Genomic DNA, 18,401 nt, shown 5'->3' on the forward strand with positions numbered 1-18,401 from the left:
TTTTGTGCATCAACAAGTTGAAGATTTGATTGTTATCTTGAAGGCTAATGCCAATTATTCTCATAGTGGTTGGCGAATTAAGGTTGATAACCAATTGTTCATCACAATTGTAGATTCTTATTGTTAATTTCTGCAATTTAGGAGATTTTTCTGCAATTTTATATCTAGATTTTTCTGCTTATATTTCAGTGTTGGGCTCTATTTGTTTTGGTTCTTTGGCCCTCGGTTAGAAATTAATATTTTAATTAATAGTGTCAGACCATTTTTCTTACCATCTTAACCAAATGGTCAGATGGCCATAGGCCAAACATAGCCCTATGACAAAAAATCATCTCCAACCGAGGGGGCCAAAGGGATAATGGCCAAACATAATTTATTATTTTAATTAAATTAATATGGTTACTTAAATTAAACTACCTCAATAATTTTACGTCTGTGAGTAACTTTCCAGATTTCTTGTCGATATGTAATCTCAATATTTTTTCTGATTAGATTTCGAGTGCCACATGGCAAGATGTAATTGATTGTGGGAATTTTTTTTATAAGATTTTTATCTGCTTCTAATGTCCATAAAGATGGTGGATATTGGCCTATAATTCACACACTTTCAGCTTTGCCCTCTCCAATATCTCTTTCAATTCAAGTTTGCAATGAATTCCAACTTTAGATCCTCTTCGAATTCCAACTAGGGGTTCTTTTCTAATTCTAAATTGGAAGATAAATGGGTGCAGATGAAGCAAGAAGATGAGGAGTTCGATGAAGAAGATGAAGCATGGCGCAATACATCATATATGGCAGCTATGGCTGGGGTCATGGCTTGTCAGGCAACTGAAGAACAACCTCAATGGGGTGGCTCTATTGCTGGTCGTGTTTACAAGCCACGAAATAAAGAGATGCCACATCAGAATCTGATGAAAAACTATTTCAACCCTCACTCGATGTACAACAAAGAGGATTTCAGACGTCGTTTTCGGATGAGGCGTCATGTCTTCAAGTGTGTACTTCATGATGTCCAGTATGTCAATCCATTCTTTCGACAGAAAATGGACAGAGCAGGCCGCCATAATTTCTCACCGCATCCAAAAGGTTATTATTGTACTCCGAATGTTGGCCTATGCTTCCCCAGCTGATGTGATGGATGATATATATGGTATGTCTGAGTTTACATACCTTGATACTCTTGCTGAATTATGTGAAACAGTTGTTCAGCTTTACAAAAATAAGTACCTCCGTCAACTAAATCAAGCAGATCTAGAGCGGCTCATTCGCAAAGTTGAGTTGATGCGATGGATGATACATATGGTATGTCTAAGTTTACATGCCTTGATACTTTTGCTGAATTATGTGAAACAATTGTTCAGTTTTACAAAAATAAGTACCTTCGTCAACCAAATCAAGCAGATCTAGGGCGGCTCATTCGTAAAGTTGAAGATCGTGGCTTTCCGGGCATGATAGGGTCAATACATTGCATGCATTAGCAGTGGAAGAACTATCCCATTGGATGGCAATGAGGCTTTAACAGAAGATCGAGAAAGCTAACAATTGTGTTAGAGGCGATTGCATCATTTGACATGGATCTGGCATGCTTTCTTTGGAGTCCCAGGATCCCAAAATGATATTACAGTTCTTGGTCGTTCACCTCTCTTCAATAATCTGACAGAGGGTAAATCACCTCAACTTGACAACTACGTCAACTTGCATCAATACAATATAGGGTATTACTTAGCAGATAACATCTACCCAAAGTGGGCGACATTTGTCCAAGCAATTGCAAACCCTGGGAATGATGCCGAAAAATGGTTTACCTTACACCAAGAGGCATATCGGAAAAATGTTGAGAGAGCTTTCAGTATTCTACAAGTACAGTAGAAGATCATTATGGAACTAGCAAAATGGTGGAGTCGAGAAAATTTGGACTTCATCATGATGTCTTGCATCATATTACATTACATGATTGTGGAGGATGAGCAAGATGGGTATATTGAAGGATAGTCTGATGACGACCAAGAGGATCCACATAGGTCAAGAATGGCTCATGCAAAAATATATGATGGGCCTAATTTGCATTTGAATCCAAGAACTGGTAATATCTTTTTGAATGAGTACATGAGACATCATAGGATGATACGGTCCCATGCCACAAACAAGTACCTACAACAGGATCTTGTTGCACATCTTTGGGCCAAAAGAAGCATGAAGTAGGCGTTTAAGTTTTATGTTGTTAAATGTTTTTAAAAGTGTTATTTAAGTTTCATGTTTTTAAATGTTTTTTTTATGTTGTTTAATGTTACTTAATATTATTTAATGTTGTTTAATATTGTTTACAGTTGTTTCATGTTACTTAATATTATTTAATGTTGTTTAATGGCTTAGGAAGTTATAGGAAAATATAAAAAAAAAATGAAAAAAAAATGTAAAAAAAATACTTAAATAAAAATTCAAATATAACGGCTAGCTGACGTCAGCAACTAGCCGTTGGTTTTAAACGTTTGGCTCGGCCCAAGGCTGGCTGGGTTAGACTAGTCGGTTGGCCCTTTTCTCCTTTTTTGGCCCGGTGGGGCCCACAAGCCCTTTGGCCTAGCCCTCGGTTGGAGACGGCTTTCGTGTCATTTCAGACTATTTTTTGCTCTATGATCTTCTGGCCGGATCGGTTGGAGATGGCCTTACCTATCTTGTTTTTAATTAAAGATTTGATTGTTATCTTGAAGGCCAATGCCAATTATTCTCATAGTGGTTGAAGAATTAAGGTCGATAACCAATTATTCATCAAGATTGTAGATTCTTATTGTTAATTTCTGCGATTTGGGAGATGTTTCTGCAATTTTACATGTAGGTTTTTTTGCTCATATTTCTGTGTTGCGTCAATTTCTACTCAAGCATGATGATTGACTCGGTTAAACTTGAAAATCTTTTGGGAATGATGACAATTCCATCAAGTGGAATTTTCAATTTTGCTCTGTTTTTCGTGGCTATGATTTGTTTGATCATTTTAATAGTGAGTCTCCTTGTCCTCCCAAGTTTGTTCTTACTCCTGAATTGGGGGTTTCCATTGAAATTAGTACTGCATATAAAGCATGGATTAAAATTGATATGGCTCATTTGAGTCTTCTTATTGCCACTTTGAGTGATGATGCCATGGAACATGTTGTTGGTTGTAAAACTACTCATGAATCTTGGACTACCTTACAAGATAGGTATATGTTTGTCTCTAGTGCTAGTGTGAATCATTTAAAGGCTGAGTTACTCACTATTTAGAAAGGAAGTGATAATGTTGATAAGTATTTGTTAAGGCTAAAGACAATTAAAGACAAACTCATTGCAGTTGGTGAAAATATCACGCATATTGATTTGGTTATTACTGCATTGAGTGGTTTGCCTGTTGATTTTGATATGATTAGAACTGATAGGAGCATATTTATGCTACTTAGTTAGTTTGTTTTCTTGCATTTTCATAGTTAGTTTCTACTTATTATAGTGTTTTAAGCTATTTTCGTGTGTTTGTAGGTTCAAATGACAAAGTTGGCAATAAAGTGTATTTTGGAGCATTTTAGAGCAGTTTTAGGCTGGAATGGATAGCTTACATATGGAGCACAAGGAATGGACGAATTTGAAGTTCAAGAGAGGCTAGGAATGTGCTAAAGAGTTGAGGAAATTAATTCAAGACATTGAAGATAAGGAATTAGCTCAAAAGAATGAGATATTATCCAAACTGCCTTATCTTATCCAAAACCTTATCTAACCTTATCTCTTCCAAACTAACCTTATCTTATCTTATCATATCCTAATCCTATCCTACCTTAATTCCAGCTGCAAGTGGGACTCCTTATCACATTATAATGCCTAATATCTGATTCTAGAAGCCCTGAAACAATGCAAATAACCTGATCATTTTCCCCCTAGAAATCTGACGAATTTAATCCCTTTCTAGAAACTTTATGCTGAAATTCCTAGTCCTATTCCTCTAGGATTGTGTAATCCTTCTACTCCACTACGTTGCGTAAAACCTAGCCTATAAATACATATTTTCTACCACAATTCAAACCACCACCCTCTACGATCATATCACACACCATTCACCACAATTTCACACCATACATACTCATATACATACATCCCTTTAATACTGCAGCTGTGTAAGGAAGGAGAAGAATGAGTCACCTGGAGTCGTGCTTGCCATTCAAGACGTTGGATTGTTGAAGCGTTTCTAAGTGTATTCTATCTTTGTTTTCAATGTTTAAATTTAATTGTCTTTGTTTAATTGCGAACATGAGGAACAAATTTCTTTATAGTTGGAGGTGAATTCGAAGCCATGATTATATGTTTTATATGAATTGATTACATCCAGTTATTGTTTCTTGAGTCTTGAATGTGATTTGCTTATCTGAGTTATCAAAACTTGTTTATGTATGTAGACTGAGGGTCGACACTTAATTTGCATGCATGAATTTGATGCTAGATTATAAGGGAGTTTCAGCTAATCGTTATGAACTTATATTCACAAGTAGTGGAAGTCACTTGTCATAATTGTGTTAAGTAAATCATTGGCAGGAGTATCATGTTTTTCATAGTTACAAATACCTCGTCAATGCTTATGGTTTTTAAAGAACTTAATGACCTTTGATATGTGTTTCTATCATGCTTTCATAGTAAGGGAACTTGATAAGGATAATTTGGTTGCGATGCGTATTCTATCCAATTCAATGAATTAAGGAAAATTTGATGGTTAATTTGTGCTATCACGGTTAACTTGGGGTGTTGTCATTCATAGTCTAAAGGAATAATAACTGAAAATTGGTTTGTATGCATATGTCATGTGTGGAGAATGACCATCTAGCTAGCCAATCACCCATATTTTTCCCCAAATTCGTGCTAAATTTGCTTAAGATTTTAATTTATTTGTCTTTACTTTAAATTCGTCAAAAACCTAATCCCTTTTACTTTGCTATGTCAAGTTAGTTAGAGTCTGTCCAATTTGTGTTTTTAAGTGTTTTAAGTCAAGTTAAAATCAATTTTCGTCCAATTCACCATCTGGTGTCTAGTTTGAGTCTATTTGATTGTTTTGTTCTATTTTGAGTCTTTTTAGTTTGTTTTGAGTTCATAAGAGTCTAGTTTAGTGTTTTCAAGCCTAGTTAAGTGTTTTTGAGTTAAATTTGAGTAGATTAGCATCCCTCCCAATCCCCGGCCTAGAATGATCCCTACTTACATCTTTACTGCAATTGTCAATAAGAGGGTTTAATTTGAGTGCTAGTTAAATTTCACATCAAGAACTATGGTATTAACCAGATAAACACCTATTTCATTGAAAGAATTCAGGGCTCAACTCTTAGGGGTTGAAAATACTATATGAACTAGGATGCATTCTTTTATTTAAAGCATGACCGCTATGTATGTTAATGGTTTAGTTCCATCTTCTTCTAGTGTTAATTCTGCATATCAGTCAGTTTCACAAGCATTTAGTTCTTCCACTGGTTCTAGTTCTTCTGTGCCATTTCCACCTAACTTTGGCTTTGGTTTTGTTGCTCCTAATTCTTCTAATTTAGGTGGTTCAACTTCTTAGTGTTAACAACAATTTCCTCCTACTAATGCCAATGGTTTTAATGGAGCTTTAAATCCGTTTGGCAATCAAGGACCTAAGTATTTTTTGTAATAATGGCTATACTTCTTTTGGAAATAACTATGGCAATCAGTCTAGTAATAATTTTGGAGGTAATGGTTACAGAGGTAAAGGTAATGATGGCTATAAACCTAAGTTTAATAGTAATAGATATGTCAAGTATTGGTCTGTAACACTTCTAATAAACAAAATGTAGTTCCTGAATGTTAGATTTGTTCAAGGAATGGGCATACTGCAGTGACTTATCTGTAAAAAAATGAAACTACTTAGGTTGTGCAAGAATGTCAGATTTGTGGCAAGAGAAGCCATATTGCCATTGATTGCAGACACATGGGTAACTATGTTTACCAAGGGGCTCCTCCCCCTCATTCACTCAGTGCTAACCATGCATTTCAGGATTATTCTTCTCAGTGTCAGTATCCTGTTGCTCAATTTCCAGTTTAGTTTTCTTTACAAGGTCAGATATTGCATTTGCGATTAACACTGTGTGCCAATTTATGAATGCCCTTACTAATGTTCATCTTGGTATGGTAAAGAGAATTCTCAGGTTTTTACAAGGCACAATGAAGTGTGGATTGACATTTACTTCTGGCAATGGGATTGATATTAAAGGTTATAGTGACGCTGATTGGGATGCAGATGTTAATACCAGACGATCTATCACAGTTTATGTGGTCTATCTTGGTGCCAATCCCATCTCATGGCAATCTAAGAAACAAAGTTCTGTTTCTCGCAGTTCCATTTAAGTGATTTTATGTGCTGTTGTTCCCAATCCACCTTTTTACTATGTGACAATCAATTTGCCATTGCCTTGAGCTTGCATCACATTCATCATTCAAGGATTAAGCATTTAGAAATAGATTTTCACTTTGTTTGAGAGCGCGTTAAAAAAGGAGACATGGATGTGTAGTATGTGCCTACACAAGACCAAATAGTTGATATACTTACAAAGGGTTTACATGGAACTGATTTTCTTCGACATTGTCACAATCTTAATATGGGGTACCCCAGTTAAGATTGAGGGGGTATTGGATATACATGTGCCACATAAGGTAATTGCCATGTTAGCATTAGCTTCAGATATAAGCTACCTTTGAACTATTGTATGAATAGGCTTTCCCTCTCTTTTCATTTAGTTAAGTTAGACATATTGTAAAACAGAATATTCAGAGAAATACATTTGAGCTCTCTTTTCTTCATCTAACAGGTTCAATTCATACAAGATTTTTAAGAGTATGATCTGCACTCCCCTCCCAACTACCTGATAGGGTTTCAAGCTAAATAGAGGAACGATAATCACCACTCACTACTCAAAACTCTCTTTAAGTTCTTTTTTTCTCTCAAACTACTTTAGGCATCAGATGCTCTTTGGCGTGCACCCTCCCTTTTTTTTAGGGTGCTTGTCAATTAAGGTAACAATGTTTATTCTTTTGTAGGTAGAATTTTGTCAAATCAACTGTGTACGAAATTTACATCCACAATAAATGTTACTGGAGTTAAATAATTACTTATCAATGAAATAAAATAAAAAAATAAAAATTGAACTCACATCAAAATACATAACACATATGAATACATAAATTTTTAAGCTCATCTAACCATAAGTAATTCAGATTATACTGATTAGCATGAAGGTGAACAGTTGAACAAAGCACTCATTGAAATTCTTAACAAAACAAAATTAAATACGTATCCAACAACTTGTGAGGGCCCATAGCAGAAATTAGCTTCATAATTTCTCAATTATGTGGGACCATGTTACATATGTGGATGCAAAGTATTAACCTGTTGAATTTCAGGCGGCCTACACCAACTAATTTATTATCTTCAGTCTAAACCCATGGCCCACCATAAGACCTCATCACCGTCTGATCAGTCATAGCAAATATATGAATTGTTATAAAATTACATTGCAGCGATTGATCACATCAAATGGAAAACCAGAACGAAATGACCAATGAATCCAAGCACTAATACAATAAGAGCGGGAAAAGCAAATTTCAATCGCCGTTTTAGTTTAAGGATAAAATAGACATTAGGCTGCGGCAAGGTTTCTTTTTCCACGTGGCTCATATTTTTTTTTCTTTTCGATATTTTGAAACTTAGGTCATCTCCAACCGAAGGAGGGCCAGATGACTCGTTTTAGTCGTATAGCCCTCTAAGAAATTAATATTTTAATAAATAATGTCAGACCATATTTCTTACCATCTCCAACCGAAGGGCTAGAAGACCATAGGTCAAACATAACCCTGTGATAAAAAACCATCTCAAACCAATGGACCAAAGGGCCAAACATAATTTATTATTTTAATTTAATAACTACTACAACTTAAATTTAAAAATTATAACAACTTAAATTTAAAGTCTATAATCATCATCATCTTCATCATCTGCCATTGTAGGAGTACAGTCAGAGGTAAACAACTGTTGTCAGGCCACAATTTAAAATAGGTATTCCTCATTGGAGTGTAATCCAAAGTGTTCATTTGCATATTCCTATCATTCATCTCTTCTTGTATTTGTTTGACCTGTTCTTCATGTCTATGGTTCCTTTCTTTCGTGGCAATGATATTTTGCTCCGTCATGAATTGCAAAGAGGCCGCCATTTCCTGTTGGAGGAGTTTTATTGTGCGATGTCAATTTGTTTGCCCTATAATGTTATGTTTGACATTGTACTTCTCCAATTACAGGGTCCTGAAAGGAAAAGGAAAATAATCCCTCTAACACCGTTGGTCCACCAACATATTATTTTACAAATAAATTAGCATTGTGAATTAGATTACGTCATCTAGTCATACCACAAGACTGAGAAAGAGGAAACACAAATTATTTCATTTTTTGAACAAAATATATTATCTACACTAAAATGACGAAAGAGTGAGCTAAGTTTTACAATGACTAACAATAATGTAATTCAAATTCACCTTTCCTTGTAGTAAACAAACTCAACGGTATATTCATCCTCTAATTTAGATCATGCAATTCATTCCTTAACGTATTATATTTATAAAAAAAAAATATTTTTTATATTTTATATAAAAAAGAAATAATTGATGGTAAATCATGATTATCCCTACGTTCAGAACCTAAAGTGATTATGATCAATTTTGCCTTGCTGTAATTACAATCAAACAGGCTCATCAGCTGTAAACATCAAATAAAAAACCTCCCACATTTTTTAATTTCTGAAAATATATAATCCTTTTTCCCTCTTCAGAATTCAAGTTGGAAACACACGTTTAAATTCCTTTGGTAAGTTCGCGGGGCGTGGAATCTCGCGCCAAAGACGACCTAATAGTAACTGATAGGAAAAGGGCACAGTGACAATTGACAAAAGCATCGCGGGCAGCACGCAAGGCCAATCCGGGCAACGGGCAGCACCAAACGCCGTCTTCCTCAGCCACTGACGCCGTTTCGGCCAAACACTAGCAAAAAAGGTAATCAATGATTTATTGACCTTCTCGCACCCGAACCTGAGGCGCGGACCTCACATTTCGAAAAGTCCAAGCCACTGGCATCGAAAATAATGCAGCCAAAGCAAAAGATAGAGAGAGAAAAAGAGCGTATTTTTAGAGAGAGATAGAGAGGCAGAGAGATAGAGTGAGGGTTTTAGAGAGAGAGTAAGAGAGAGAAAAAGTGGGGGATGGGTCAGATCGTGAGGAGGAAGAAGAAGGGGAGGCCATCGAAGGCAGATCTGGCACGCCGGTCCGGCGAGCTGCCGGCGAAGACGGCGAAGAAAGAGTCGGACGTCCGGCGGAGCCTGCGGCGGAGAAATGTTAAGTACAACATAGACTACGACGACTACTTGGACGAGGATGACGAGGAAGACGAGGAAGAAGACGAGAGGAGGAGAGAGAAGAAGGTGAAGCTGGTGGTGAAGCTCGACCAGGCCGGAAACCGTTCGGCGCGTGATTCCCACGCGCAGGATTCTGGCGGCGATGAGGATGAGGATGAGGAGGACGGCGAGAGTGAGAGGAAGCAGCAGAAGAGGCGCCGGATTAACGGCGGCGATGATTCTGATAAAGATGATGACGGAATTGATGAGGACGATGATGATTGTGAGGTATGTGTTTGTAGATAGGGTTTTAGCATCAATGCACGGATCCGATGATGAAAGAAGGAGAGCTCCTTTGAAATGGGGAGAGGGAGATTGTGTGCGCGCGAGTCCAGCTCAGAGTAGTGTTCTGATTGGTCCAGACTTCTATATTGCACACACTCTCTCTCTTTCTAGCTTCTCTCTCACTCTTACACACACTCACACACTCTCTCTCTCTCTCTGTGTCTGTTGATAATAACGGTCGGAGTCAACTGTCAAAAACCAACACGAATCTGATCACGCTCTCCCCACGTTCCTCTCTCTCTCTCTCTCTCTCTCTCTCTCTTTCTCACACACACTCTCTCTCTAGGTACGCATTGTCTGCTGTGCCTTATATGTCTTTGTCTCTGTCACATTAAACCGCAGTCTTTCTTGCTTTTACATTTTAATTTCGTTGGACTGTTTATTTATTTCTTTGGGGTTTTCATGGCGCCTATGGATTTTGACAGGAACGGTGTCGAAAAGCTGACTCAAAGCGGCCTGATTCCCCTCCAGGTTTGTTTTTGGTTCATTGCATATCCATTTTTCGGGTTTCTGGGTGAATTGGATGTATGGGTTTTAGTTTTTTGTTTTTCGTTCTGGGTTTCGGATTTGTGAATTTGATATGGGGTTGTTGAATTGTTATTGGGTTTGTTTCAGGAGCGCCGTCTGATCCAAATGCTGCGATTCCGTTGCCGGATAAGAAAACGTTGGAGTTGATTCTTGACAAGCTTCAAAAGTATGGATTTTCCCTCTGTTGTTAAATGTTGCTAATTTCAAAGCTAAAAGCTTTGTTTTCTGACGCTCACATCTCATTGTGGCAGGAAAGACACTTACGGTGTATATGCAGAACCAGTTGATCCTGAAGAGGTGCGGTTAATTTTTCGCCATGAAATCGTTCTGTGTTCGTTCAGCGCTCTTCGCTATTTCAGGGGTTAGAGTTTCATAAGGTGTTTTAATGTTACAGCTTCCTGATTATCACGAGGTCATTGAGCGTCCAATGGACTTTGCCACGGTGAGAAAGCAGTTAGCAAACGGATTGTATTCTACACTGGAACAATTTGAGGTGAGTGCTCATATGTTACCAACCACATACTCTCATTAATCTTCAGGGGATTAAATAGGCTTTGTTGTAGAAACACTGCATGACTTTCCTCAATACCCGACAACATTATAGGATCTTCTTAAAGTTAAGGGTGGGGGCTGAGGGGGCAGAATAATTTTTCTTCAACTTTTCCCTCCCTTTTAGTTTTTTGTTACGGTGAACACCTCTGTATATACTACTGTGGTGTTCATTAATTAGTTCAGGGAATTTGGGTAGCAAAGTGAAAGAGGGAGTACTGAAAAAGTAATTTAGATACTTGTTGGAAACAAGTTGGGCGAACTGTGTTGTGCATATGTTGGAAGGAGGGCGAGAGAGATGGAGGATATTGGATTTAAAGCTCCTAAGTTTTAAGGGCGCAGGATGTGGATTCTGTGCAAATTGTTAGTGATAACACTTCAGAATTGACTGGGGAAGTGGAGTCAGACCAGTGTTAATTGGGAATAAATTTTGCCTAAAATTTCACAGTATCTTCAATCTAATATAGGATTCCATTTTGCCTGATTTTTCCTTGGATGTGCAATTGAGGATAGAAATGTTGATATCCTTTTTTCTTTCTCCCTTCGACGTAGCTTTCTTTTTTTTTTTTGGGGGGGGGGGACACACTAAAGCATCTCACATTTAGCACTCTCAGGGTTTAGAGCCAAATGTGATAGCTGATGTTTGCTTCCATGTTTGATAGAATTCAATGAAAAATTAGGATCACACCATCTCTTTTGCTACCCCATTGTGGATTTCAGGCACATCATGCTTTTGGTTTATGTTGATCATTATATGATTATATCCATTCTATTTGGTTGATGCTATTGGTACAAAGAGTAGTACAAAATCTTTCGTACAATCTAAGATAACACTTCTCTCCCTCTCTCTCTCTCTCTCACACACACACACACAATCTAAGATGACTACTCTTTCTCAAGAGAACTATAGAAATTTATGGAAGGATTTAATCTATGAAGGTCTTGGGAGAGAAGCTAAGCTAGCGGCTTATGACGATATGCATAAGCGACTAGATACCAAAGAAGGAGAGTTGGATATCTATAAACTAGTTAAAGTAAGGGAAAAGAAGACAAGGGACCTAAACCAAGTGAGGTGCATCAAGGATGAGGATGGAAAGGTTCTTGCTACAGAGAACGCGGTCAAAGACAGATGGAGAGGTTATTTTCATAATCTTTTCAATGAAGGACATGAAAGGAGTACTTCTTTGGGGGAGTTAAGTAACTCAGAAAAGTGTAGAAACTACTCCATTTACCTTCGAATCAGGAAGGAAGAAGTGGTTGTAGCTTTGAAAAAGATGAAGCATAGAAAAGCAGTGGGCCCAGATGATATACCGATCGAAGTGTGGAAGGTCTTGAGAGAGACAGGTATAGCATGGCTCATTGACTTTTTCAATAGGATTTTGAAAACGAAGAAGATGCCAAATGAGTCGCGAAAGAGCACTTTGAATAAGGTCGATGTACAAAATTGCATGAACTATAGGGGTATTAAGCTAATGAGTTATACAATGAAGTTCTGGGAGAGAGTCATTGAGCATAGATTGAGGCAAGAGACACGGGTTTCGGACAACCAATTCGGGTTCATGCCAGGGCGCTCAACCATAGAGGCAATCTATCTCTTACGAAGATTGATGGAAAGATATAGAGATACGAAAAAGGATTTATACATGGTCTTTATAGATTTGGAAAAAACATATGATAGGGTCTCAAGATACATTCTTTGGAGGATTTTAGAGAAGAAAGGAGTACGATTAGCATATATCCAAGCTATAAAGGATATGTATGATGGAGCAAGGACTGCCGTAAGAACTTATGAAGGACAAACGAAAGCTTCCCTATAACTGTAGGGTTACATCAAGGCTCATCCTTAAGTCCTTATCTTTTTGCATTGGTAATAGATGAGTTAACAGGACATATTCAAGATGATATTTTTTGGTGTATGCTTTTCGCAGACGATATAGTGTTGATAGATGAAACTCAGGAAGGGGTAAATGTGAAGCTTAACCTTTGGAGAGAAGTGTTGGAATTTAAAGGTCTTCGCCTAAGCCGATCAAAGACAGAATATATAGAGTGCAAGTTCAGTGCAAATGGAGGCCAAAATGAGTTAGGGTGAGGATCAAAGATAAGGAAATACCAAAGAGCGATCGCTTTCGCTATCTAGGATCTATCTTGCAAAAGAACGGAAAATTAGATGGAAACCTCAACCATAGAATACAAGTTGGATGGATGAAGTGGAAGAGTGCATCAGGCGTGTTGTGTGACCGTCATATGCCACTGAAGCTCAAGGAAATTTTTTATAGGACGGCAATAAGGTCGGCTATTCTGTATGGCACAGAATGTTGGGCGGTGAAGCATCAACACGTACATAAAATGGGTGTAGCAGAGATGAGGATGTTTCGTTGGATGTGTGGGCATACGAGAAAGGATAAGATTAGGAATGAGGATATTTGAGGTAAAGTAGGAGTAGCCGAAATTGAAGGAAAGATGAGAGAAAATCGGTTACGGTGGTTTAGATATGTGCAAAGGCCTATTGACGCTCCGGTTCGAAGATGTGACTACGGGATAGAGGTTCAGGGCCGAAGGGGTAGAAGACCTAGGAAAACTTTGGAAGAGACCCTAAGAAAAGACTTAGAGTACTTGGATCTAACGGAGGACATGACACAGAACCAAGCGCAATGGTGTTCTAGGATTCATATAGCCGACCCCACTTAGTAGGAAAAGGCTTTGTTATTGTTGTTGTTGTATTTAATCTATGAAGATATTTTGCTATATGCTTAGTTAAAAGGGGGGTGAGGGAGAGAAAAGTGCATAAATTCACATTTGAAATTGACTATTCTTGTAATTTAATAATTTTCTTACACTACTCTCTCTCTCTCTCTCTCTCTCTCTCTCTCTATCTAAAACACACATTTTTCTCTCTAGAATGAATAATTAAATAATCTTCTTACTCTAGTTCATTTCCATGAAATTATGTTAAAAGAGGAGAGAAGTGTCTTGTTGGTAATATGTTCCTCTTGGTTGCAGGGTGATGTCTTTTTAATATGTTCAAATGCAATGGAATACAATTCATCAGATACGATATACTATAAACAGGTAATTAGCTTTTGCTGTCTTATTATTTAAGTCGTCTTGTTCTGGTTTATCTTGTTTGTTTCTTACCACTGTCTTGTGATATTTTTGAAAGGCATGTTCAATACAAGAGCTGGCAAAGAGAAAATTTGATAGGCTGCGAAGTGACTATGAACGCTTGGAAAAGGAGCTCAAATTAGTGCAGAAAACAAAGTCCAATTCTTTGGTCAAGAAACAGACAAAGAAGCCTTTGTGTCGAACATTACAGGAACCCATTGGCTCTGATTTCTCCTCAGGTGCCACTCTTGCCACTGCTGTAGATGTCCAGAACACTTCCCTTCCAACACAAGGTAGTGGTTGTGAGAGACCTAGCAACATTGATGGACCTGTAGAGGGTAATTCCTCTTTGAATGAAGCTAATGTGGAGAAGCCAGAAGATATGTCATCAGGTGCACTGAACTGTTTGTTTACCCCTTTGGTAATGTAGAATTATGATTTGACACAAAAATGAACGTGTGGATCTCAATGTTCTTGTTAAAATAGTGGATTAATTAGCAAAGTTGATTTCTTTGCCCTCTCCTTTGATAGACACGAATTATCTTATCTCAAAAAGGATCTGAAAAAACTTGGTCATCATAATGTTGTAACATAGCAGAGGATTCACCTCTAATTATTTTATTCTTGTACTTTTTGTAGGGAAGGGTCTCCTATCGAAAGTTGGGAGGAAGCCATCCGTGGTTGATGAAAACCGCCGTGCAACCTACAACATATCCACTCAGCCCGTGGTCAGATCAGAATCTGTATTTACTACCTTTGACAGTGAAATCAAGCAATTTGTTGCAGTATGTAACAAGGAATCTAGTCTTCACATTTAATCTTTTATTTCCCTACTAGTTGGCTTTTGTACTAACTTATTTTAATAATATTTATCCATATCGAATCAGGTTGGGCTTCATGCAGAATATTCATACGCTAGGAGCCTTGCTCGGTTTTGTGGAAATCTTGGATCTGTTGCTTGGAAAGTTGCGTCAAAGAGGATTGAACAAGCACTACCTGAAGGGTGTAAATTTGGCCGCGGTTGGGTTGGAGAATATGAGCCACTTCCAACCCCTGTATTACTGGTTGAAAATAGTACCCAAAATCAATCTGCTTTGGCTTCAAAGTTTTATTCATGCCCGGAATTGAGAAAGGATGACAGAACTCTTAGGACTTCAGTTCCTGCTAAGGAGCACCCTGTTACAGAAGAGAGACAGCACTCCGTTAGTGTGCCTACTTCAGGAGGGAGGCCATCTTTTCTTGGTTCTACTACTAGGGGGCAGTACTCAGAAGGGAAACCGACTGTGATCCGTCCTGTTGGAGCAAAACCTAATTCCACAGTTAATCCACAGAAAAACCTGCAATCTCAGTTTAGGGAGCCTGAGAAAAAGGTTCAAAAGGAAGTTGAGTTGAACCCCATACCCTCAGTTCATCCACAGAAAAACCCACAATCCCGGTTTATTGAGCCTGGGAAGAAGGTTCAAAAGGCAGTTGAGTTGAACTCTATACCCTCAGTCAATTCGCAGAATAAAATGCAATCCCGGTTTATCGAGCCTGAGAAGACGGTTCAAAAGGAAGTTGAGTTGAACTGCATACCCTCAGTTCATCCACAGAAAAACCTGCAATCCTGGTCTATCAAGCCTGAGAAGAAGGTTCAAAAGGCAGTTGAGTTGAACTCTATACCCTCAGTTAATCCACAGAATAAACTGCAATCCCGGTTTATCGAGCCTGAGAAGGAGGTTCAAAAGGAAGTTGAGTTGAACTCCATACCCTCAGTTCATCCACAGAAAAACCTGCAATCCCGGTATATCAAACCTGAGAAGAAGGTTCAAAAGGCAGCTGAGTCGAACTCTATACCCTCAGTTAATCCACAGAAAAAACTGCAATCCCGGTTTGTTGAGCCTGAGAAGAAGGTTCAAAAGGAAGTTGAGTTGAACTCTATACCCTCAGTCAATCACAATAATGCCAATCTTGTTGCAGAAAAGCAATCATCAAGAAAATCGGAGGCAGAGGCTTCTAGGCCCAGAGATACAGTATCAAGGAACATGAATCTTCCACAACCTGTACCTTTTAAGATGCCGGATTCTAATGGAAATGTTAACCGAGGGTTGCCTAATGGGAAAAATGTGAGTGCTTCTCTGGACAACCGGATGATTAGTCCATCTGATAGTGCTCATACTCAAATGGATAGGACAGCAGCTTTCTTTCCTCATGGACAGGTGCAGGGTCATAGTGATTCCGTACAGTTTTTGAAAAACTTGGCAGAAAAGAATCAAAAGCAACATAAATCATCAAGTCAAAAGCAACATAAATCGTCAAGTCAATCATCAGTTGATACTCAACCTATTGGGTCATCGGTTCCATCAGTAAGAAGAGATGATTCTGGCAATGCTGCAGCAGCTGCTGCCCGGGCCTGGATGTCTATAGGTGCTGGAGCATTTAATCAGCCTACGGAGGATCTCACTAAACCCAAAAGTCAGATATCTGCAGATTCATTATATAACCCAGCTAGGGATTTTCAGTCACAAATTTCACGAGTTCGTGGGGAGTTTCCAATGCAATTTCAAACTCAGAACAGTTTTTCATTTCCAACCTTTTTACAACAACCTGTTCGTATGGCGAATGAAGCACATTTTCAAGGCCGACCTACAGTTTTTCCTCAGTTGCCAGCAGCTGACTTATCTAGATTTCAGGCGCAATCACCTTGGCGGGGTCTCAGTCCAACTGCTCAGCCAAGACCAAAACAGAAACAGGAAAGCCTTCCTCCAGACTTGAATATTGGTTTCCAGTCCCCTGGGTCTCCGGTAAAACAGTCCTCTAGTCTTCTGGCTGACTCTCAGCAGCCAGACCTGGCGTTGCAACTCTGAGTCTAGATACGTATTCAGAGGAATTAAACAAAGAGTAAAAGGGTGAGTTGTCTCTGGCTTCTGGCTTCTGGCTTCTGGCTTCTGGCCTCTGTCTCAGGGATTCACCTCGTGTCTCTGGTGCCATGGTTGCATCCAGTGTGAGAATGCCAAGGATCTCGTTATGACAGAATGATTTTAGAGGCGATGTTTATCCATTTTTGACTTCTACAAGGAGTTGTCCACACGTAACGAAGGATTGTCTCTGGTTAGATTAGCTTTGCTCGACCTGATATGATCAGCTCAGAACTTAAGAAGCTATAGGTTTAACAGAACTTCATTTTCTGGCCCAGATAAGGAATTCAGACTTGCCTACGCAGGTTTTCGTCTCGGCAGAAGGAGGATCCATTTGAAGATTTATATCAAATCGCTTAGGAGCTGTTACATATCTGGTTGAGGCCTTGTACATTGTTACAGGTTGATGGGTAGAATTACTTATGTAGAATTTAGTCATTTTATGTATGTAATTGCATTGAGAATTCCACTTTATACCACTACTACGCTTATAATGTACATTGTGGACTATTGTCACTAAAATTTAATGTTTCTGTATTTTCACGGTCACGGGTTCGGCCAATAATCTCTCTACACAACCCGCAAACAAATGTCGTTTTGCCATCGGTGGTGCCACTGGGAGAATATCTTAGTTTCAAGAGTCTTCTTATGTACGCCTTCATCAGCTTTCACCTCACATATAAGTGAATCAATACAAAATTTCGAAGAAGGAAAGACCAACAAGTCGTTTGGGGTTTTATGAAAGGTTCGACAGTACACACCCGAAATAAAAATTTGGAAGAGGTTCGACAACTCCTAACAAACATCTAGAAGACGTCCAACAACTCTCTACTGAACGATAAGAACATTTTGAGCGACAAGCTATGATTTTCTCATAAAAAAACTCAAAAATTTTCTACTTTAAACATTACATAATAATTCAAATCTATAATTAGTCACAATCCAATCTCAAAATCAAAGAGTATGAATTTAAATTAGTTATTTCTCGGTGTGCTTAATTGTGCTCGACCATTAAGGGTGATTGATCCCCAATTTGATTTTTGATTTGGAATTAAAATTCTAAAATTATGTTTAAATGAGAAGAAGTTGTTAGGTAGAAAGAGAGAAAAGTGGAAGTGTGAATAGAAACTCCCTTTACGTTTCTACATACGCAGTTTCTTTTGATTTTGCTTAAGCTATGTTATGAACACAATCATTATCGTTTGACAAAAACAAATATTGACATATTGACCAGGACAAAAAGATGAAGAAACAAATTGTTCTCTATGCCGACATGCAGACATTTTAGTCCATTGTCATTGTATGAACACTACATAGTGTTTACATCAACGTTTTAAAAGGTGAAGGCGTGGTGAAGTGTTTCATTGATAATCCCACTTAGGCGAAAGCCTTGAGGTATGAAGTGAAGCCTCACGGGATTTAGAATTTTTAATATATATTATATATGTAATTATATAATATAACTTTGTAAAACAATTAATCAACAATTAAACAAGCAATCACGACCAAATTGAGATTAGAACACTAAAAAACTTATTTAAATTTTGAAACAAATTATGGTGGTGTGGAGAATTTCGAAACAAGTTGAAGC

The 18,401-nt window shown here is 38.1% G+C and overlaps 1 protein-coding gene across 5 annotated transcripts; it reads left to right on the plus strand.

Moving 5' to 3' along the window:
• Nucleotides 1-9,097: 9,097 nt before the first annotated feature.
• Nucleotides 9,098-17,353, plus strand: LOC126614412 (uncharacterized). Of its 5 annotated transcripts, none has more exons than XM_050282068.1 (10): nucleotides 9,098-9,677; nucleotides 10,160-10,205; nucleotides 10,350-10,428; nucleotides 10,514-10,559; nucleotides 10,657-10,755; nucleotides 13,812-13,880; nucleotides 13,972-14,305; nucleotides 14,553-14,698; nucleotides 14,801-15,544; nucleotides 15,632-17,353. In XM_050282068.1, exons 1-10 carry the CDS (start codon nucleotides 9,258-9,260, stop codon nucleotides 16,757-16,759), a joined length of 3,111 nt encoding a protein of 1,036 aa, XP_050138025.1. In that variant the 5' UTR covers nucleotides 9,098-9,257; the 3' UTR covers nucleotides 16,760-17,353. The 5 variants fall into 5 exon arrangements, with proteins under 5 accessions (XP_050138025.1, XP_050138027.1, XP_050138028.1 ...); XM_050282070.1 differs by having other exon boundaries at nucleotides 14,801-15,533; nucleotides 15,708-17,353; XM_050282071.1 differs by having other exon boundaries at nucleotides 14,801-15,283.
• The last annotated feature ends 1,048 nt before the right edge of the window (nucleotides 17,354-18,401 follow it).

Source organism: Malus sylvestris, chromosome 3 (assembly GCF_916048215.2).
Source record: "Malus sylvestris chromosome 3, drMalSylv7.2, whole genome shotgun sequence".
NCBI lineage: Eukaryota > Viridiplantae > Streptophyta > Magnoliopsida > Rosales > Rosaceae > Malus > Malus sylvestris.

Coding starts and splice junctions, on each gene's coding strand:
- LOC126614412 (XM_050282067.1), top strand. CDS start 9,258: ATGGGTCAGATCGTGAGGAGGAAGAAGAAGGGGAGGCCATCGAAGGCA. Junction 9,678..10,159: donor AGGACGATGATGATTGTGAG/GTATGTGTTTGT, acceptor GGATTTTGACAG/GAACGGTGTCGAAAAGCTGA. Junction 10,206..10,349: donor GCGGCCTGATTCCCCTCCAG/GTTTGTTTTTGG, acceptor GGTTTGTTTCAG/GAGCGCCGTCTGATCCAAAT.